Consider the following 21,907-nt stretch of genomic DNA (forward strand, 5'->3'; position numbering starts at 1 on the left):
ATTCAAATCCCAGTGGCAACACCGTCCCTTACTGAAGGGGTGCCTTCACCCTGCTAGGGCTCAGATCCCTTCCCTGGAAAGTGGGAAAAGGTACACCCACATTAGGTCTATTGTGAGGGTTAAAAAAAGAGATGGAAAAAAAAAAAAGAAAAAGAAAAGGAAAAAGAGCTGGAAAAGGGCTCAGTGAACAATAGCTGTTTTTAGCATCATAAATAAGCGTGAGATAAGGTCCTTGCCTTTGAGAAGCTCCTGGTCCAGGGGACTCAGTGCCTGAAGGAGCCAACAGAAAACATAAAGTGAAGCAGGGCTGGTGAGAGAGAAACATTCGAAATAAATGGCCCTCTTTGTCTTCTGTTTACTCCTGAAAATAAAAACACAGGTACACAAACCACTTAACTTTTCCCTCTTAAACTCTACTGCAAGAAAAAGGGCACATGCATGACAGTCAATGGCCCTGGCACAGGGGAGGCACGATAAGGAGAGGTGGGGGCTGTGACAGGTGGGGAAAAGAACCCGGAAATCCAGTTTTGTATAAAACATCCCCATTTTTGAATGTTGCCTATCTCACTTAAAATACAAATGCAACTTGAAATTAAATTGATGGAGAGTGAGGGCAGAGCCTAGAAATAGAGTTCATAAAGAGACTTCCTTGAATTCCAGGCTACAGAGATTGTCTTCAAGAGAGTAAACTATCAGAAGGTGGTACTCTTTTAATAACAAGATCTAAAAAAACAGTCTGAGGCAAATACAAGGTCTACAATCCTCAACCCTGAAAGCTCTGGGGTCATGAGGGAGAAGGTGGGGAAGGAGGTATTTCTGCACGGATAAAGAGGGCTAGAGCAAGGCCACAGGGAGGCTCAGGGAAGGCTGTAACCCACTGTCTGGGCGTATCAGAGAAGGCTTCCTGGAAGAGGCAAGACTTAACAATAGCACACAAAGTATGCAAGAAAAAGAGAAAGAAGAAATTCAACAAGAGGCTAAAGAGGGGAGGGCATTCCAGGTGGGAAGCACAGAACGCAGAAGCACGGGAGTTGGAAACAGCCCTACCTGCTTTGAGTTGGTAATGGTTCTCTAGGTGAAGTGGTTTCCGTGGAGTCCTGGCTGGGTTGGGCCAAGGGAGGGGTCTTGCCAGTGGCTGGGGACTGGGTGGAGCCAACCACAATGTGAAGACCTGAAAGATGGGGTTCTTGTAACCCCTCCTCCCTGCCCAAAGAGGGGGTACTGAGTGTTATCCCTGCATCCCTTGCAGCTGCCAGGAAAGGGCACCTGGGGAGGCCAGAGAATCCAGGTGCCCTGGCTAGAGGAGGGGGGATGGGCTACACGCATGAGAAAGGGGAGGGGATGGGCTAAGAAAGGCCTGGGCTGGAGGAGTGGGAGCCAGAGATCCTCAGGGACTGAGAGGGCTGGGAAGAGCCTTGCCCTGAGCCGGTTTCCAGACCCAGCCCATTCACCCCGTTTTCTGCCCAAATCTGTATAAAGAGATTCAGAAAATACTCCTGAGCACCTACTATGTGCTGGGCACTCTGACAGGTCTCTACGTCCATCATTTAAAATAATACCAGCAATCATGTCGATGATGATGATGTGACAATGATACTGGCCACCATCTATGGAATGTTTCTTCTGCGTGCATCACCCCAGGTCCTGCTTCCTCGTCTACAAAGTGACGATAAAGTCCTTACCTCTTAGATTTGCTGCATTAAGCTCCTGAAGGCCTGGAAGATGCTTAGCACAGTGTCTGACACATTGTAAGCCTTCGAGGGGAGGGATCGCTATTATTATTTTCATGATATAGCAACACTGTGTTATCACAGGGTGCTGGAAGCAGAGCCCAGCCAGATCGGCTCTGTGCGGGGGCTGCCACTCCCACCCCTGCTGCCGCAGGCCTAGATGTCAGTGACTCCCGCACCTGACCTGCAGGCTGAGGTCTCCCTCCTCCCACCACATCTGCCAAGGAAAAGGAGGGCGGCTCTACCCTCAGTGGGAGAGGGGGTTTCAGCTCAGCCACAGGGAAGCTCCTGGCCCCTTGGAGGCTTCTAAGAGAAAAGCCAAGACCAGACAAAGCCCATTTCTTGGGTCTCCCTGCCAGGTTGTCAGAGAGACCAAAGACTCACAGAAGGCCTGGCTGGGCAGAGGCTACGAGAGGAGCAGGCCCCCTCCCCCCCCCACCACCACAAGGAGTGCTCGCTGCCTCGGGGGTCAGGAGACAGAACACACCTAGGGTTTTCTGGTCAAACCAGGGAACCATGAAATGGGGCTGGAGGCCCAGCTGAGCTCACAGACAGGACATGGCATCCATCAACGGAAGACTCGGGAAACAGATGTGTGGCCCCAGGAAGGGTTCGCTCATGTGCGCCATAGCCTGGCCTCCAGTGCTCAGGCCTGGGGCTAAGGGGATGGCCGGGCTTCTGGGGAGAGCCCTGGACCAACCATCAGGACATTTGTTCTTTAACCAACCCTCCATGCTACATTTTCCTGCCCTTTCTTACCTAGACTACTTAAACAGCTTCCTGATGCCTGTCCCCCACCCCCAGCTTCCAACCTTACACCTGCAGTCACATCACACAGCCACTAGGATGGCTTTTCAAAGCCAGCATCTGGTTTTGTTGCTCCCCTTCATAAAGTCCTCAAGGGCTCCCCAGTGCCCTGGGGCTAAAGTTCAGCCTCCTTACCTTGGCTTACCCAGCCTTCCGTACCACCCCCCCCCCCCCAAGCCTTATTTTCCTCACATCCCCTCCTGCTTGCTCCACTCACAGAAGACTTGCTTGAGTTTTTTAAATACTAGTTTGAAACATATGAAATTGCCGATATTTGACCATGTTTGACCTCCAAAGCTCGTAGGGTTTCAACTTAACTGTCTGTGCCTTGGGCATTTGTACACACTGTTCCCTCTGCCTAGAACGTACCCCTCCCGCCTCCCCATCACTTAATCACCCCTTTCTCTTCCCTCAGATCTCAGCACAAATGTCACTTCCTTTGGGCAGCCTCTCCGGATGTTCCCCTGGCAGCCTGCAGTTTGTAATGATTCTTTGGTGTCCATCTTTTGCTAGACTGCAAGCTTCATGAGGCCAGGATCATGTCTGTCTTGCTCACCCTACAGTCCTGGTACCTCGCAGAGGGCTGGCATACAGCGTGTGCCCAGTAAAGGCTCACTGAATGACCAACTGCACATGTGAACGAGTGGACAAAACTCTACCCGACGAGCTGCGTGACCTTGGACCATCCATCTCCCTCAGACATCAGTTTCTACATCTGCAAAAGATAGTCACCATCCCTACACATCAGAGACATGCAAATTAATTGGGCATGCCAGTGTACTTGGCATTATACTGCTCAGGAATGTTGATGGGCCCTCCCTGGAGCTGGCTGCAGCCATCAGCTTCCTTTCTGACCCAAGGGTACTGCCAAGGGATGAACTGCTGTAGAAGATGTGCAGAGAAGGGTCTGACTTTAAGAATATTTCTTGTGGGACTTCCCTGGTGATCCAGTGGTTAAGAATCTGCTTTCCAATGTGGGGGACATAGGTTTGATCCCTGGCAGGGGAACTAAGAACCACATGCTCTGGGGCCACTAAGCCCGCGTGCTGCAACTACTGAGCCTGTGCCACAACAAAGAGCCCCCATGCCACAGTAAAAGATCCCGCATGCTGCAACAAAGATCCCACATGCCACAACTAAGACCAGACACAGCCAAATGATAAAAAAGAAAACAAAAAAGAAGAAGAATATTCCTTGCAACCACCACGCTGAGCTCAGCCTTCTTGGAGTTCGTGTAACCCAGAGCAGGCCTGGTCTTTCAGGGAACTCAGAAAGCCGGAATTTTTATAGCATCTCTAACTGCATGGTTAAAGATGCCTAGAATTTCATATAGTGAAAGGAATCCAGAGCCCCTCTGAAATATCCCAGGCCAGTCAGTTCTTGAACATCTCCCATAGCAAGAAGCTCCCTACACCCAAGTTATCTCACTTAATCTTCAAAGAGCACTGAATATGAGATAGCTGGTGTTGAACCAAATTCTGCCTTCTTGGACCATCACCCAACTAGCCCCAATTCTCCCTGAGACCTCTAGGATCAAGTGTGCCCCCTCTTCTATGCTGCAGTTCTCAGAGACTGAGAGATAACCCCTCTTGACTTCATGTCTCTAACCTCTGGTCTCTGAGCATCCTCTCCGGCACTCAGTCTCCACAGCTATATAATGGGAACAGCACATACTCTTACTCCTCTTTGGGTGGGGCTAAGCCTGATGAGGAGAAAGAATTAGCATCTTTGCTCAAAGAGTGAGGCTGCAGGGGCCCCACCCCTTCCTTACTACAGGCCTCAGATCCAGATCTAGGATCACAGGAGCTCCCGGAAAAAGCTGCCTTCTGCTGGGTGACACAGGCTCAAAGGCTGTCCACTCTCCCCAGCCTCTGGGGGAGACTGATGCCTACATTGATAGATCACTCTCATGGATTAGGTAGATAAAGAAATTGATTATTCCATAAATCATTGTCTCCATGAAAAAAAAATTCCGATTTTTTAAAAAGAAAATATTATAAATCTGTCCGAACCCATGTGAGTGAAAGTGCAGCCATTTCAGTTTAATTGTCTGAGAGCTTCTTCACTGCAGCACCAGGAAAAAAGCTCCCAATCTAGATGTTTTCTCCCAAACCTCATGAATGGCCACGTCGCATCATGGATGATAGGGATTTATACAGCAGCAGGAAGAATCTGAATTGGCCAGAAAGAAGAACTTTCTCACCAAAGAGACAGAATCATATCCTTTGGAGACATAAAAAATTGCACACTAACCACTATCCCTACCTTTCCCTTTCTACTTACACATGTACCCACTCCATCTAGGAAAGTTAAAGCTCAGTTCTACCTTGGGTGGGGCTTGAGGATGGGGTATGACAGCTCAGGAGTGAAGAAACTCTCAGGACAATATAAACAGTGAAATGATTTAGGAGCAAGGGCAAGAACAAGGGAGGGAGTGAAGGGTAAAATGGAAGAGATGTGGCTTCCCAGCTGGCTCTACTGTGTGATTTTTACCTTGTCTCTCTTCTTCCCTGAGCCCCAATACTCCTCCCCAGAACACAGGAGGACAAGGAAGATCTAAGTGCAGAGCTCTAGCCTGAACTGCACGTACCTAAATGTTCAAGGAACCATGGCTATCACTTAAGGTCATCTACTCGGACCTACCATGAGGCCATTCAGATTCCGCTAGGTCCAGAGGTACTGCGCCAACCCCCACCCCAGACCCCTGCAATCCCCTGCCCTGGGTACTCTGCAGTACACAGAGTGGGCGATCCAGAAATGCTTGATGAATCAATGAGTCAGCCCAGAGACCATGTGAAAAAGACAGGAAATAAACACTAAATTACAAGCAGCATAAAAATAGCCACATTTCCAAAGCAGATTTTTCTGATTCTGTGAATCCAAGCAGGAGCAGCAAAAACCCCAATCCTCTCTCACTAAAATGTGTCAATCCAGGGCCTCCGGGGTAGCCTTACTCTGTACATACCATAGCCCACGTCTTTCCTGCTCAATCCAGATCTCTCTGTCTGCGGTATGACTTCAAGGGGCCATTTTCCCTCCTAAATCCTGGGAGCCCATTTACCTAAGCCCCCCTTCTTATTCAGAGGCCAGTGCCAAGTCATCAGACTCTATCTTTCTAACACTTTTAGCCTCCTATGCCTTTGGTTTCAAGTCCAGGTGTTTCAGCCACTCTCAGTACCCCAGTGATGGACAAAACTCCCCCTTTCTCTGACATATGCTGAGGTCAGACAGGGTGTGACTTTCTTGGCTGGGAGAGACCTTTGTCAACACCCAGCCCGATCACAAGGCTTCTCAGACACATCCAGGTGGTGGAGCACCTGGTACGGCTGGGGTTCTTTGGGGAATGCCACAAAGCTGTGACACACTTAATTCCCATCACCTGAATGAGGAGTAATTTTATTTACTAGCAGAAAATACGGCTCTATTATAAGCATGCAGGGCCCCACGATTCAGGAAATAATAACACACAAAATACTTTTAAGAAATCACATTTAGCGGCATGAAAATACAGAACACAAGCCTACTTACCAAACGCAATGTGAAAGGTGATGCTCACAGCTGAGCAAAGATGCTTGGTATCAGCTGTGATATCTGACAATGGAATGCTCACTCGTTTTGTCATCTGCTACTGCTCCCTAGCAGACAAGCCGTACAAGACACCAAAGGTTTGAGAACAATTTATCCGGGAGAGAAAAAAAAAAAAAAAAGGAGAAAATTCTATCCATTTGTCCATTCGCTCCATTTTTTTTTTTTTTTACTGTGAGCTACTCGATTTGAACGACCACAAATAATAGTCCTTACTAGCCTACAGTGTACCTGCTAAACACCTCAGTCTGGTTTATGAACACCAGAGTCCTATAGGAATAGCATTTGGAAAAAGAATGCCTGTTTAACAAGACCTTACGATAACCACATCGCCCTTACTGTAAAAATCAGCATGCAGGTGGCGCCCACCCACTACCCCAGGGCCTGGCTGCTCTCCGTGGTGCTGAACTCAGAGGTTGGGGTGAACTGTAATTTCCCTGCCGCTCACCAGACTACACAGGGTGTTGTCATTATCTATGAGCTCTTCGAAACACGTATGAATCTAAGTTGTATTTCTCTCTCAACGTGAAAAAGAGGTTTTGTAGGTCTGTTTTGCCACACTGGAAAAATCTAGTCTCCTTCTCTCTCTTAAGACTGCAAATTTAAAGCTTCAAATGTGTGCAGGTTTGAGTGTGTGTAATAGGAAAGTGAATGGGAAATTCTTAATGGGCTGCAGGTGGGTCAGAGACCCATGTTCTCATCTGATTTCTCCATGGCTCATCAAGGGATGTGGCACGAGTCACTTCCCCTTGTCATTCCTCAGGCTCCCAATCTGTGAGAGAAAAGAGGTACTGTAGGCAGGTGCTGTGCTCCTGTAGCTCTGACATTCAGAGTGCCTCCACTTGTGTTCTAGCTCTTCCATAGACTCAGAGACTGTCAAAAGGATGACCTTGCCTGGCCTCCTCCAGCACAGGAAGATTTTCTGAATCCAGAGGAAGAGACTAGGCTCAGCTTCTCTTGTAAGAAGCCAGGGATTCAATCTCTCTGCTCAACTCTCCCCCAGCCCTCAGTCCCCACAGACCAGCCATAATTCAGCTAAACCTGAGAGTTCACCCATATTTTATTTACTGATTCGATGTTATGAGACAAGTAAAATAGACGGCTGTCACCTCTATTAAACTGGGCAGGAAAAATGGCCATGTAGGCAACAGGCTCTTTCTGCTCATAATGTGGCATCTGTTTCCTTGGGGAGGGAAGCCAGAAAGGGGAGGTCCTAGTCTCAGTCCGGTCATGTTCAGGAGGGGAAGCTCAGGGCTCCCTCTCCCACCCTCCCTCTCATTTATACAAATTCTTCAGACAGGTCAGCCCAGTTAGTCAGGAATTGGGGCCATCACTTAAGCCCTCAGTTTCTCCACTGATCCAAAGTAAAGTCACTGTATTTACTCTTCAGGCTTGGGATAAAGAATGGCTGTTGAGCCCCAATTTGGGAAGCCCGTGCTAGAGAAACAAACCTTCAACTGGTCCTCTCTTACAAGTACACAAACACACACACATGCACACATTCACACTCGCCAAACCCAGTGTGGATGGTGTTTATGTTCCCAGGGCTAAATAGCCCAGGCTAACTGTCTATACAGCCTGAATCTCCAGGTTAACCGCCAACACCTCACTTTACACAAAGCTGTCATGTAGACCTGTTGTCTGCACATCCTAGCAGGAACCAGTGATGTGGCATAAATAGCAAAAGGAGAAGCCTGACCTATGACTGGCAGTAGCACAAGTGGCACAGCTACAGTTCTGCCTGGCAGCTAATTTGAGTGACGTGCCTGTTAAGGATGGGAGAGCAGAAGTTCTCTTCCATGGTTCAGCTCCTAGAGGGAGCAGCAGAGATGCTGAGGGGCAAATGTAAAGGAGAGAGGAGAGAGGTCAGAAAAGACAGGAGGATCATGGTCTTTTCTTTTGCCTCTTCTTGAAGTTGACAGCTTGTGCCTCTCTCAAGAGGAGAATCATCATGATATGAACCAGACAAGGATGTAAAGACCAGTTCTAGGCCACAGAGAGAAAGGCCCACTCCCCTAAACACTCCAGCTCTGCCCAATAGACCTCACAGGAAAGGTCTTGGCATAGAAGGTGCTGAACTGATGGAGCAGAAGACCACCATGGACAGCATTAGGACACTGACTTCACAGAAGAATCTAACAACTTTCATGAAATTTTTGTTGACAACGTGGAAAAAAGTGCTGAGCTGAATGAGAAGGTTGTTAGGTGGACTTATATTCAAGTGACTGTATTATCAAGGCATTCATTTATTTAACAGATGGTTATTAATCACCTACTATGTGCCACACACAATGCTAGATGCATTGGGCAAAGTGGTGAATAAACCAGGTGCAGTCCACACTTGTCTCTAAGATTCTCTAAGAGAGCTGCTCTCTGAGGTAACCAAGAGCTACAAATCAGTAAGCGCTGTGACAAGGGACATTCAGGCTGTGGGGACTCATAGAAGGAGGTGGGAGTCAAGAAAGGCTTCCTGGAGGAAAAGACATGTTTGTGAAGACCTGAAGGATAACTAGAGATCAGCCAGAAAGAACAGCAAGAGCAGAGGCCAAGTGTGAGGGAAGGCACAGTGCTTTCTGGGGACGTGGATGCTCAGTACAGAAGAGCAGGGAGTATGTGAGAGGCAAGGAGGGTCAGTGCATGAGTCTGGAGATGCCGACCATGGGCCTGAAAGCATGAGGAAGTCAGTAGGATTTCAAAGCTGGTTAAAGTGTAGGGTAGTGGATCCAAGACCACTGAATAAAGCCAACAGACTCTGACATTGGTCATTTCCTGCCTAGCGTGTTGATGGTAGGGATAGCTGGAGTGAGGAAGGCATGCTCATTCCAGGCTCAGATGGCATGAAGCATGCCAGACAACAGAAGGGGAGCCATGAGAGCTCCACCGTCCAGACCCGTGGTTCCCAACCTCAACCATACTGCAGGCCAGTAACCACTTACTTCCTACCACAGACCCCTGAAGGCAGGCCAAGGAGGAAGAAGAGAGTGAAATCCATGCCTACCTCCCAAGGATGGAGAGATGGGAACAGGCTTTGGTGGTCCGGAAACAAACAGCAAGAAAAACTGCCTGAAGGTTCCATGATAGGATTTACTAGGGATAAATGACAGGTCCTGCCTTTAGGCTCAAAAGATCAACTGCCAAAGAGAGGATGAGAGGAGTGATGGATTGGCAGCGATGTCTGTGGGAAAGACCTTGTGATCTCCTGGGACCACCAGCTCTGTATAAGTCAGCAGAGTGAAATGGCTGCAGAGAAGGCTGAAATAACCTGTGGGTGTCCAAGGAGACACCAACGCTGAGACGTGAGGAGGGGGTGAGCTTATCGTTTTCAATGCATAAGCAGGACTGTGGTTAGCTCTGGACGCCATGCTGAAAGAATTGGTTATCTTTAGTCTGGAGAGATGCCTTTACATTTCTGCAGGGTTGCACTGCGGGACAGGGTGGAAATCCAAACCGGGATTAGCGGGGCGGGGTGAGTATAAGAGTAAAAGCGATGGATAACATGTATTGAGTGCTTACCATGGCTGTGGTCTGAACACATCACGTGCATTAACTCATTTAATCCTTATAAAAACCCCGTGAGGCATGATTATTATTATTATTATTGTAGTAGTATTATTATGAGAGATTAATTTGCCCAAGATCACACAGGTGGGAAGTGATGGAGGCAGTCCTCAACTCAGGCTGTCGGATTCCAGAACCTGTGAGCTCGTTCACAATGTTAGATTGCTGAAATGTATTGAGAGCGTCCTTCGCGCCAACCATGTTCATTCTCACAATGATCCCCTGAGATCAAATCTATGACTATCCCCATTTTACAGGTGAGGAAATCTAGGCTTAGAGAAGTTAAGTGACTTACCCAAAGTGACATAGCCTGGAAGGAGGGAGTGAGAGCTCAAATTCAAGACAGATAGATTTCAGAACCTACACTCTCAATGTCCAAGTCATACTGTGCTGCCTTCCCTGGAACTGCAGGGAAACCAATATTAGGAGAAATTTTGCAACAAAGGTTGGAGTGAGCCAATACATTTGCAATAAAGATCAAAGCATGGTCGAAAAGTGGTGAGTTTCCTGTTACAGATGGTATTCAGAGACTAGACTTCCACCAAGGGGAAGGGGGGTGGGGGGGGGTCCTCCAGTGAAATTAGAACAGTGGTTCTGAAAGTGTAGTCCCCAGATGAGCAGATCAGCCTTATCTGGGAACCTATTAAAATGCAAATTCTCAGGCCTCACCCTAGACCCACTGAATCAGAAGCTCTGGGGGTGGGACCCAGCAGCCTGAAATTTTACGGAGCACTCCAGGTAATTCTGATGCATGTTAATGTTGGAGAAGCAGAGGCCTAGACTGACCCCTGGGGTTCTTTTCAGCCTGGATTCTTCACCATAGATAGGAAATGTGATGCCTGGAGCCCTGGGAAGGCCTTGGCTCCCTGCTCCTGCTTTTCCGCCCAATTGGGCAGGCTTTTTGGAATAGCATATTTCAGTTCTGCAAAGCAGATGCAGGAAGGCTTTGCAGAAGTCTCCCTCATTCTCATATTTAAAGAGCTCATCCCTGCAGTGGTTCTGAGTACTCTATAAACCCCCTTCCATCGCAGCCTGTCTGCACCAGTCCCTTTAACAGCGTGAGACTTCATTGTCTCCTATGGATTGGAACCCTCTTCACACAAACTGGAATCTTGGCTCCTTCTCCCTCCTCTTTTTCCCTCTGCCTTCCTTAACCACCACTCAGCATACCACCAAAGGATCTGGAGTGGAAGCTGCCACTCCCCCCGGATATCACTCCATCTCATTATCTCGGATCCGTAAGATCACCATGGGGACTCTCTCCTTCCCGGCTTTAGCCGTGGCCTCATTACCTGGTGTCTCCCAGCAGAGCCAGCAGTGTCTATCCCCTGGGGCCCAGCCTCCAGCTACAGACCCTGTCTGGGATACACCGGCCTGCTCCAGAAGCAAGCTTGGACTCCCCATCCAAGAAGGGCTAATCAGGCCTCTCTGGACCAGTCCCTCAAGAGCATTCCATAACCAGGGTCTTCTCAGTTCTGAATACATGCAAAACACATTTCAATTAAAACACTGCAAGTGTAGGGAAGAACCACCACCCTGTGGGCTTCAGATGTGTGATAAATAACAGGCCAGGAAGAGGCTGGGAGCTTCTGGACATACAGGAGCATCCTTGGAAGAGTACCCTTCTTGTTCCCTAGCATGGCAGGTAACTGTCACAGGCTGCTGGAGACATCCATTCCATTGCTGGGCAAGTGGGTAGGTGAGAAATGGGCAAATACCACATATTGAGCTACATGGGATACTGATCACAAGGCTGGCACAAGGCAGAGGGTATATGAGAAGCCGACAGCCTCAGGCTCAGAGTCTGATGGTGGAGACACAGTCTCGACCCTTGGGGATTTTTCTCCTAACATTTATTAAGTATCAGGCACTGTGCAAAGAGCTTTATATACTTTATCTCCTTTAATCCTCACAATAACCCTGTGAAGACCCTAGAAGTTTCAACCATATGAAATTTTTATAGGTCAAAACCAGCCAAATATGATTTAACCCAATATTAATATTTCTACCTCATGGATGAGGAAACGGAGGCTCAGAGGTGAAGCGACTTGCCCAAGGTCACACAGCTAGCACACTAGCCTCCCTCTCAAACTCAGATCCACCACATTTCATCAAACCCAAGACATACCATCACGCTGTAGGTGCCAAGAAAGAAAAAATCCTGCAAGTAAACTCAGACTCCACATGTGAGACACAGACTGATTTCAGAGATGTGAAAATGTGGGGGGAAGAGTCGATCTTAGAATCAATGAAATACATTAATTGACTCCAAAAACCTCTTTACTGGAGAAAGCCCTGGACATACTCACAAGCATAGTTACAGCCAAGGTCAGTGAGCATTAGTGACCAAGGACAAAGGTCAAAGGAAGCAAGGAGAGGAAAGTGGGAATGTGAGCTTTGTGGGGAGGGGAAAGCCTGGCTGGAGCCGAGGGAGTGTGGACCCTGGAGCTAATTCCAAAGGAAATAAACCCAGGTAAGGTGGGGGCGGGGTGCTCAGGGGCCCAGCAGCTATAACATGTGGCTAAAGGGAAACAAAAGCAAAATCAAATGACCTGTTGTCCTCAAACCCAGTCCTCCTGCCCTAAATCCACTCTTCTCCCCTCTCCCAATCATACTCAATTAGGATTCGGTTTCTGGGGCACAAAGAGAAGCAGAAGAAAACAGGGACTTCACAATAACAAACACAGGTGTTAAGAGGTACAGGCTAGTGAGGTACCTGGGGCACAAAATTTAAGGAGGCCCTCACTGTCTTAGTCAGTCATGCAACAGCAGGGCCACCACTTGACAGCCTCCTTAAATCCTGCTCCCCTGCCGCCTCCTTCATCTCACCCCCGTCCCGCCCTGTGCTGGTGTCAGACTCCTCTCCTTCAACATCAAGAAGAAACGCTGTTCTCTGAACAGCACTTAAGCTTTTTTGAAACGATATCACATCCATTTGACTCTGAGAGGCAGGCAGTTTCATCCCCATTTTACATATGGGGAAACTGAGGGCCTGGAAAATAACATGACCCCTCCGATCGTGCCTGTTCCAAATCTGTCACTTCTGCGGGGACTCTGAGCAGTGCAGTTTCCCCACTTCCAGGACAGGTCAGTCCCTGGGGGCCACCACTATCCCAGTCTCCCCGTGTCCCCTGGAAGAAGGAACATGGTGTAGGAAAAGGTTAAGCGTGGGTTTGCCTTTGCTCTTGCAGAGGTGTCACGAGGAAGGAGGGACTGGGCAGCTCTTGCACCCAGGTCCCCACACCCAACCCACAGTGTCTGGGCGACAGCAACACATATTCCAGGGCCTAGCGCCAGTGGACCTTACCCTCCTACTGTCCACAGACTCAGTTCGTGGCAAGGCAGGCTTTATTTAGAAGGTCAGAATGTGACTCTTGCTTAAATATAAAATGACCATAAAAGCTATTAGCCTGGAAAGGATGTTGGAGGGGAGATGGGATTGGGAAAGAACAGAGGACAAGAGCTAATTCTTTGATCACCTTCTCTGGCCAGGCCACTAGCTGAAGAGGATGCAGGGAGACCAGATGCGGGGCCCTTGGGTTTCCTCAAGGCTCGCACGGTATCTTTGAGGACAGCCTGGTGGCTGCCAGAGTGACGTACAAGCTGGAGTTTCCAGAGTAGAGGGATTCCTATGGATGGACTGGCCACACCCAAGGGAGAATCCAACCTTTATTTCAGGCTTGGATTAAAGTGTTAGGTAGAGACCAGAAGCCTGGACAAGGTGAGGGTTTAGTCAGTGTAAGGATGTGTGTTGCACACACAGGAGGGGTGGGTAAGATCACCCACAACTTTCCACTAGAGGAAGCACGTCTGCACTTGGTCCATCAACGAGGACAGTCTGACTCTGAAAACCGGCACTGGTAGGGTTAAATGTCGCAGAGCCCACAGAGTCCAGGCCTCTGAGGCCACACTTAGCACCCAGAACCATGGGGGCAAGGGGCGCTGCACTCGGTGCCTGTGAAACTCAGTGCTTCCCATCTTCTGACTACGCAGGCAGTTAAAAGCACAGGATCTGGGGTCAGACTGGCAGGAATTCTTATCCTGCATCCACCACTCACCGGCCATGTGATCTTGGACAAGTTACTTCACCAAGGTTAGTCTCCTCATCTGCAAAATGAGGATAATGTCTACAGGGTGGTGAAGGCTAAACCAGATGGTGAAAAAAAAATGCAACAGCTACATGTCTCAAGCACTTACTAGTCATACTACTAATCACTGTTTGAAAAGCACGATGCTTGGCAGCTAGTAAGTGCTCAATAAACCAGGGCCATCGTACTGTGGTTGTGTGTTGTTTTACTATTTCGATTTCGCTCCAGACCCAGGTGGGGTCCCAGGCAGGAGGCGGCCTGGCCACCTCAGCACAGGCACACTGCCCCCTGGTGCTGCTGCTAGGGAATCAGCGCCTGTAAGAAGAGCTATTCCAGCCAACAAGCCCAAGGGCAGTCTGCACCAGGTCTACCCTCAGCCCATCTGTCCAGCCACAGCTCCTTGGGAGGCCAAGCCAGAGCCTGCGAGGTGCAGGTCCCAGAGGAAGGGCCCTGATCCTGGAGTTTCAGTCCCCTCAGCAGAGCCTGGGGACCCCCGGGCTCCTCTCCGCCGCTGCCCAGCCAAGGGGAACATCAGCTTTCTTGGTTCCCTCTGGAGGGTCCTGGGCAAGCGAGGTGGGGGCTCAGGGTGAAACAGTGGGAGGCAGAAACAGGGGCAGCTGATGGCGACAGCTTGGCCTTGGCCAAGATCAGAAACAGTCCCACTGGTGGAGCACAACCAGGTCTTCCCCTAAAACAGCACCCCAAGCAGCCCTGAGCCTCCCCTGCATATGACCTTGCACCCCCCACCCCCGAGGATGGGGTCATTCTGATACCTACGGGACATCTGTGCCTCCTCCCCTGCCAAGGAGGGGACTCTGTTCCCTGGGGCAGGGACACGTGGCCTGTCGGACCATGGGGACTCATCTAGCCGTGAAACCTACTATGGCACTGACTGTGTGGCTCACAGGCCCCACAAAGGATCCTAAAAGCAGCCAAGCAGCCTTGAGTTTTGAAGGGTGGGGATGAAGAGCCGCTCCTCAAAGCCCTTTCGAAAGAGCACAGTGGGCTGGACTTCTGAAGTCAGTGGTCGTGCCAGCAGCAGGGGGACGCGAGTGACCTTGGAAAGGCCTAGTCGGGACGCTCTGCTGGCTCCCCCCGCATCAACCACCTCTAAAAACCCCAGATCATCCTGACGTCAAAAGACAGTTCAGCGCAGTGCGAGGCAGGCATCAAGAAGAAATTAAACTCCAGCTCGAGAAGGAGGGAAGCCCGGGCTGACAGGAGCAGCTGGGCTAGAAAGTGGAGGCAGACATTCCTCAAGTTAACGCTTGCTAAGGCCCCTCGGGCCACTCCCAGGTCTTGTCTGAAGCTATTTACTTCCAGGGGGGAAAACCCTATTGATCTTCATTCAGCGCCTGTCTGCTCCACCACGGCGGTGATGTTTCAGCGCATCACCAGTCACTGCGAGAAATTTCTCATTGTTTTACACACAGCGGCTCCCAAACTCAGGAGACGAACGTTCAGGACCATTTGGGTGAACTGACAGCAGGAGATGCAGACAGGGCTGACTTGGGAACTCTGGAGGAGAGGACCTCACGCCCCTGGGGCAGACTGCAGTGCCCGCTGCCCCCCTCCCCCCATCAGCCCAGGCTCAGGGCCTCAAAACTCTGTTTTGTTCTGTCTGTAAATGCTCAGAGAGTCCGGTGCTGAGCCGGCCTGGCCCTCCCACCTCCCACCCCTCCACACACACCTGCTTTATGTCTCTGCAGTCATTTGGCTCTGAACCTCTCCCCAGCTGGCTAGAGATCACCACCGTCCACTCGAGCTCCCCAGCTACCGTGTCTGGTTCCCTTTTCAAATTCCAGGCTGGCCCTCTATCCTACAGTATATATGTAACACGAGGGAAGGTGGAGCCGTGAAACCTGTGATGGCACTGATAATCCCCACCAGCCTGTACTAAAAGGAACTTTGAAACCACAGACTCTCCCAAGCCATCACGGCCAATCAGTAGTTTACAGATGGGGAAATTGAGGCTCCAGGTCGGTAGGAGAGTGTGATTTGATCAAGATGGCTCAGAAAACTGGTGGAAGGCACAGCAGAAAACCCAGGCCTCCTGGCTCCCAGCCCAAGGTCCCTCCACTTCAGCTTCTAGGTCACGTAACCAGGAAATCCAGGTCCCCACATGAGACCACTGAAGCACGGAGAGGACCCATGCATTGAGCTGCTTTCCATGAGTTAAGCCTAGGATCCATCTGAACAATAATAACAATGATAATAATAATAATAAAATGCTGAACAATATGCCTTGAAAACCTTCAATGAGCAACACTTGATAACCACATGCAGAATACATCTTCCACATATTCATATAAAATAATCAATGATCATTTTTTTCCTGCAGACTACAATCCAATTACTCTCTCTCCCTCGCTCTCTCCCTCACTCTCCTTTGTTACTTGCAAACCATCCAAGCAATCAATGCCTTGACCTCTCCCTCTGATAGACACAATTACAAAAAGACAGAGCGATGCAATTCATCTATTCAAGACGGATTGTTTGAACACTCTGTCACACTGCTGAGCTATCCATCTCCTTGTCTAAGAGGAAATTTCAGCCCCCCCAAAAAAGGCACAAAGAGAGGGGGCGGGTACGCTGCTCCCCAGCCCAGAGAGCCCCTTGCACACCTGCAGGAAAACCCTCTCCCAGGCTGGTGCTAGGCGACGCCTGCCTGCTGGGGAAGGATTCGGCTCCCAGCATAGCAGCTCAGGCACCAGTCTTGGGAACCAGAAGCACCCAGCACACCCCAGAGCCCAATTTCCAGAGCCTCAATTCCTGTGGCCCCAGTCAGAACCCTGAGACCCCAGGGGTGGGGAGAGAGAGAAAAAGGGAGATGGCTTCGGGCCCAGCCAAAGTGCTGTGTTTGGGTTTCAGCATGATATTCTCTCTGTGTGTGTCTCTCTCCGCCTCACGTCCACTGTAGCCCCTGGCTCCAACTGAGACTCCGTCCTGTGCTCAGAAGGACGGAAGTTCGGCTCCCCAGGAAGCTCCAGAGAAGCCCAGAGGCCTCAGAGCCTTCCCATCCTCCATCCAAGCTGGCACAGCTCCGGCGGTCACGTTTGGCATCGGCACAGCACCCCAGTCCTCGGGCTGGGAATCAAACGGGGCAGGGCTCTCGGATATAAATGGCTTGGGCCGACACGCTAATTAATCCTGGGGCTTAATACAAAGAAGATTAGGAGAGAGGAGGGCTCTGCCATCCTTAATTGCATTATTACACGCTGAACCCAAGAAAGGGCAGGCAGGCTTGGGGCTTCCCCTCAGGGCAGTGAGGAGTTCCCCGGTGAAAGTCAATTTCACTGTAAGAGGGAGCGGGTGAGGATACATCATCCTGCCCCTCCTCAGCTCATCCTTCCGGGGCTTCCCTCACCTGCTCCTGTCTTCCTGGGCCCCCAAAGACCGCCACACCTGAGTGCGCCCTCCCACCCCTGCGGAGAAGGACCATGGAAGGGGGACCATGGGCTGGGTGCAGAGCACCTTTTGGCTCCCCCTCTTTTCTCCCAAGGGCACCCTCCTATGCAGGCCCATAAAAACAAACAAACAAAAAAACAAAAACAGAGGGAAAGAAGGAGGGAATAAAGGAAATACTGGCCCACTACCATGGGGCTGCCTGCTCCTGGAACGATGACCAAACTGGGCGCTGGAGCAGGCAAAGGTGCAGAGATAGAAAAGATATTTGGGGCTTGCCAGGAGCAGTCTGGGCTGCAAAGGGTTAAGCCTGGTCGTGAGGACTGTCCCCAGAGTCGGGTGCCTGGATTCCTCTGCCTCAAATGTCTGCCTGCCAGGGTCCTGGACATGGACGCAAAGGCCCCAGCGTGGGCAGAGCTGAGGACCGTGCTCTACCCTCGTCCAGAGGTCCGGTTCAAGAGGATCTGGAATCCGGGAGAGAGCCAGGGAGGAGAGGCAGGATTTCTGACTGCCTCCTAGGAAAACCTCAAGTACGGAAACCAAGCTCGGCATCGGTTCCCTGCACCCCCTCACGCCTCACGCCGTTGGCAGCCCCGAGTCCGCGCCTAGATTAGAGCCACAGGGAAGGAAGGTGGCCCTGGCTCAGCAGAGCTCTGGCTTCCTTGTGCCAGACGCTGGTGGTGGCGCCTCGGGAACCCAGGCGGCCCAGGTCTCCGGCCTGGCGGCGGGCGCAGGGCCTGCGTGGCGGAGACTCCCGCGTGGCCAGGCTGGGCCCAGCCCCGGCGGTCTGCGGCCTGGGACACCCGGCACCCCACCCCCGCCCCGCACAGCCCAGAGCGCTGCCTGCAGGATGCCTGGGGCGGCCACAACAAAGTTAAAGCCTCGAGTAAGAGTCTCTGGCGAGAAGAGACTCGGAGACGCCAGAGCCCCGCAAAGCCGCGCGCAGCCCCGCCAGCCGCCGCCAGCTGCGGAGGGATTTCGGCTAACTTTAAAAACCACTCGCATCCCTCTCGTCGCCTTCCCCGGCTGCGCTGGCTAGGCTCCGTCGCTCCCTTCCCCCGGCCTGCGCTGCCCCAGGCGGGGGAGAGGCCTCGGCCGCGACGGATGGCTGGAGCCACCGGCGGGGGCCGCCCCTCCCCTGCCCCGCTGCTCCACGGGGCTGAACGGGGGCCACCGCGGCCGAGGGCAGCCACCAGGAGCGGCGTCCGGCCGCCCTCGCTGCGCGACACCAGACTCTGCGTCCCCGCCGCGGCCGCTCGAGCCCTGCCCCAGGTGGGAGCGAGGGGCCCGCGGGGAGTGAGGAGGGAAGCGAAGTTGGCGCCTTCCCCAGGGTTCCCGCTTCGAGGAGAAGCCAGGTCCCAGAACTCGGTTTGAGGCCGGTCCTGCTGACAGTCGCCGGGAAATGCGCCCGCGACTCGGACTGGGACCGGCACGCTTCGCTACACTCCGCCAGGTCTGGCCTCCCAGGAGCGCGCCAAGGGCCCCTCGCCCGCCGCAGCCCAGCTGCCCCCTCCCCGATAAGTAAGGCCCGCGACCCCGGCTTTGGAACTTTGTCCTCACCGGGACGAGCTCCTGGTGGTCACCCGACCCCGGCAGCCCGGAGAGAGGTGGGGACATCTCTTGGGATCGCGTTCAGTGCCCCCCCTCCGTTCCCGCCCCCTCCCGGGCGCACGGAGACCCCCGGCTCCGGGGAGCCCTTACCGATTCGGATGACGTGGGGCATCCCGCGCGAGTCCGGGATCCAGAAGGCGCACACGAGGAGCCCGGCCCAGTATTCCCAAACCAGACTCCGGAGGCGCCGCCAGGGAGCGGTCATCGTTGGGCGCCGCCGAGCGTGCCCGGGGCGCGGCCGTGGCGGGCGCCCTGGGGCGGCAGCTCTAGGCGCGGGCGCGCAGCAGCCCCCGAGGCGCCGCCTGGGCCAGCCGCCCGGCTCCCGAGCGCCGCTGCGAGTGGAGGGCGCCCCGCGGCGCCGCGCACATCTTACTGGGGGGCCGCCCCGCCGGCGCCCGCCCCGCCCGGCTGCCGCCCACGGGCCGCCCGCGAGCGAGGCTCCTGGGCTCCGCCCGGGCTCCGCTCGGACTCGGCTGCGGCTCGCGTCTGCTCGGCTCCCGCGCGGGCTCCCACCTGCCCCGGCTGCCGGGCGCTGGCGGGCGGGCTGCACGCGTCTCCGGCCGCTCCTCCTCCAGCCGCCGCGGATGCTATCGCCCGGGCTCGCACAAAGCCCCGGAGTGGAGTTGCACGCGCGCACACACTCCCTCCCAGCCCCCTCCCCCGCGCCCTGCCTCCCGCCTCCCGCGCCGCCCGCCGCCCGCGCTCCCTCCGCGCACTCCCCCGCGCACACACACTTCACACTCACACCCGCCGAGGCGTACACTCACGAGCTCACACCTGCGCAGGGGGCGGGGAAGGGGACCCGGGACCCGGTTTGGGGGGACGCCCGGAGAACGAGGACTCTCCTCGCTTCCCAGACGTCCCCATCCGCCCTGCCGCCCCCAGTCCCTTCGACTACGAGGGCACGGAGCCTGGGAGCCCGGCGTGGAGCACGAGAGCTGGCACCGCGAGCTGGGAGACGGCGGCAGCCTAGCGGCCCGACCAGCTGGAGGAGACGCACCCGGCGGGAGCAGAGGGACCTGGTGCCCGCCGTCTGCGGAGTCTCGTCTTCCAGCTCCCACGCAGCCGGCGCTGGCTGGACGGCGGCGGCGGCCGGCCCGGGGACTGACCCAGGAACCGATTTCCCTCCCTAACCCCATCCCTCGTGGAAGCAGAGTTAGAGTTGGGGCTGGGACTCAGGGGAGACGGAATTCGAAGAGGATTGTCCACGCTGGGCTAGGGGAGCTGCAGGAGCTGGTAGGGGTTGGAGAGCCCAGGCCAGACCCTCTGCTATGGAAAGCAGGACTTGACCGTTCACCGCAAATACAGGGGCTTCAGGAGGAAGATGGCTAAATCCTTAGATGCAGAGGGGCGGCGGAGATGCACACTGGTACTTCCCGTCCCTCTTCTCCAACTCTCCAGGAGGGCCTGCCCGCCCCATTTCTCCTGAGAAAGAATAATTTTACGTGGGGTGGAGCAGGGCCCGTGGGGGAGCAAGCTAGAAAGGGTTAAAAGAAAAAAAAAAACACCTTGTTTATTAGCAATAATAATTTTTTTTTTCCAAGCGGCACTGGGTGTCGAGGGAAGGGAAGGGCTGTGGAGCGAGTCTGGAGCAGGAGGCTGAGAAAGACGCAGTTAGGCGAGTTTAATGACCTTTTTGACAGAGACAAAGCGGTGCCGATACAGTAGATAAATAAACGGATCTGTCACCGGGCAGCGGCTAGGCTGTGTGTGAATTTATTTTTCTCATTTAAATAATTTGATCTATTCCATCATTCCACTCTCTCCCATTTGCCAGCTGTCTGGTAAGAGCATGGCCCCCAACATCTGAAAAGCAAATCTTTAATTTTCTTACAAATAGACTATGAGTTGGGCTCTATCTGGCCTGTTAATTTCCCGGTCTTTTCTTCCCCTCCCTGTTCAGGCGTAGGAGACAGTGGCATTGTGTGAGGATGCGAATATTGCAGCATGGCCAATCCTGCCAATGAGGGGGGACTCCCTCCCACCTGAAATGGAGGCGACTGTGGCAGTGGAAGGAGCAGGAGGGGAGGTTCCCAAGGATCTCCTCTGGAGAAGGGAAAGAGGTGTGCTGGTCTTGAGGGCATCCTCAAGGATCCACCAGCAAATGGAGGTTACCTTTTTTTTTTTTTTTTTGCCAGACTTTGGGCCTTCCTCACTCTGGAGCAGGAGTGGCTGGTTTCCCAAGCAGCCACTGAAAAATGTTGCCCAAGGGACCAGAGGGAAGGACATGCAGACCAGAGCCAGAAAAGCAGCAGCTGCCACCTCTTGATAGAGAGTAATGGGCCCCAGTGGGCACCAGCAAGGAGGAAGTGCAGGAGAAGAGAGCAGAAGGCCCCACCCTCCAGGATAAAGCTGAAGGCGCCTCTTCATTCAAGAGTGGACACCCCATCCCCATCACTTATCAGCTTCCACAGCTGGTTTAGTTGCTCCAAGAAACCAAAAAGTCCTGGATGTTCACTAAGGAAGAAAATTCCAGTGCTCTGATAGGGAAATGGAAAGAGGATTGGCAGGATCTGAACTCAAGGCAAAGGATACAAGGCTAAAAGAGCATCACCAACAGTGCCCAAGGATGGCTAGGGGCTGGGTAAGGAGGGGAGAGTTTAGATGCTAGGTCTGTATTGGTTATCCTGCAGGCAGCCTCTTGCCATGAGAGGTGCAGGGTGCAGGGAACCAGTGGCCTGGCGGGGAAACTGAAGAGCAGAAGGGTAGAGGTGTGACTCCAGGGTATGGGCAGATCTGCACCCCAGACCAGAACACAGAGAAAGGCCAGTAGGAGATAGTGATGAAGGGTGGGGAGCAGGAGGAGGAGGAGCAGCAGCCCCCAAAAAAGCCAAGAAAAAGAGTGGCGCTGCAGAAGTGAATGGAGGAAAGCAGGGGCCAATCTGAGGATCCCAGGGCATAAGAGTGTGGCCCTGTCACCTGCAGCCCCCTCATCACCCCCAGAGAAGCAGCATCGGCTGGGCCTTGCTCCTGCCGCATCCCAGAGTGGGCGGGAGTTAGCCAGCACTGCGGAGGGAGGCTTTGCTTTGCTGCCACGTTGACTGCGTTGGGAAAAGCCTCCAGCTGCAGAGGCTGTGGGGCTCAGTCTGTGGGCCTGGCAGCCAAGCTGCAGCTGTGGGTCAG

General features: G+C 52.9%; 1 protein-coding gene across 1 annotated transcript in view; it reads right to left on the minus strand.

Moving 5' to 3' along the window:
* GRIK3 (glutamate ionotropic receptor kainate type subunit 3) overlaps positions 1–18,989 on the minus strand; it is a 235,422-nt gene extending 216,433 nt beyond the window's left edge. The window contains exon 1 of the mRNA XM_057744441.1: positions 18,875–18,989. Within this exon, the coding sequence (XP_057600424.1) occupies positions 18,875–18,989 (115 nt within the window). The remainder of the gene's footprint in view (positions 1–18,874) is intronic.
* Positions 18,990–21,907: the final 2,918 nt, after the last annotated feature.

The sequence above is a fragment of the Hippopotamus amphibius genome, chromosome 1 (genome assembly GCF_030028045.1).
Source record: "Hippopotamus amphibius kiboko isolate mHipAmp2 chromosome 1, mHipAmp2.hap2, whole genome shotgun sequence".
Lineage (NCBI taxonomy): Eukaryota > Metazoa > Chordata > Mammalia > Artiodactyla > Hippopotamidae > Hippopotamus > Hippopotamus amphibius.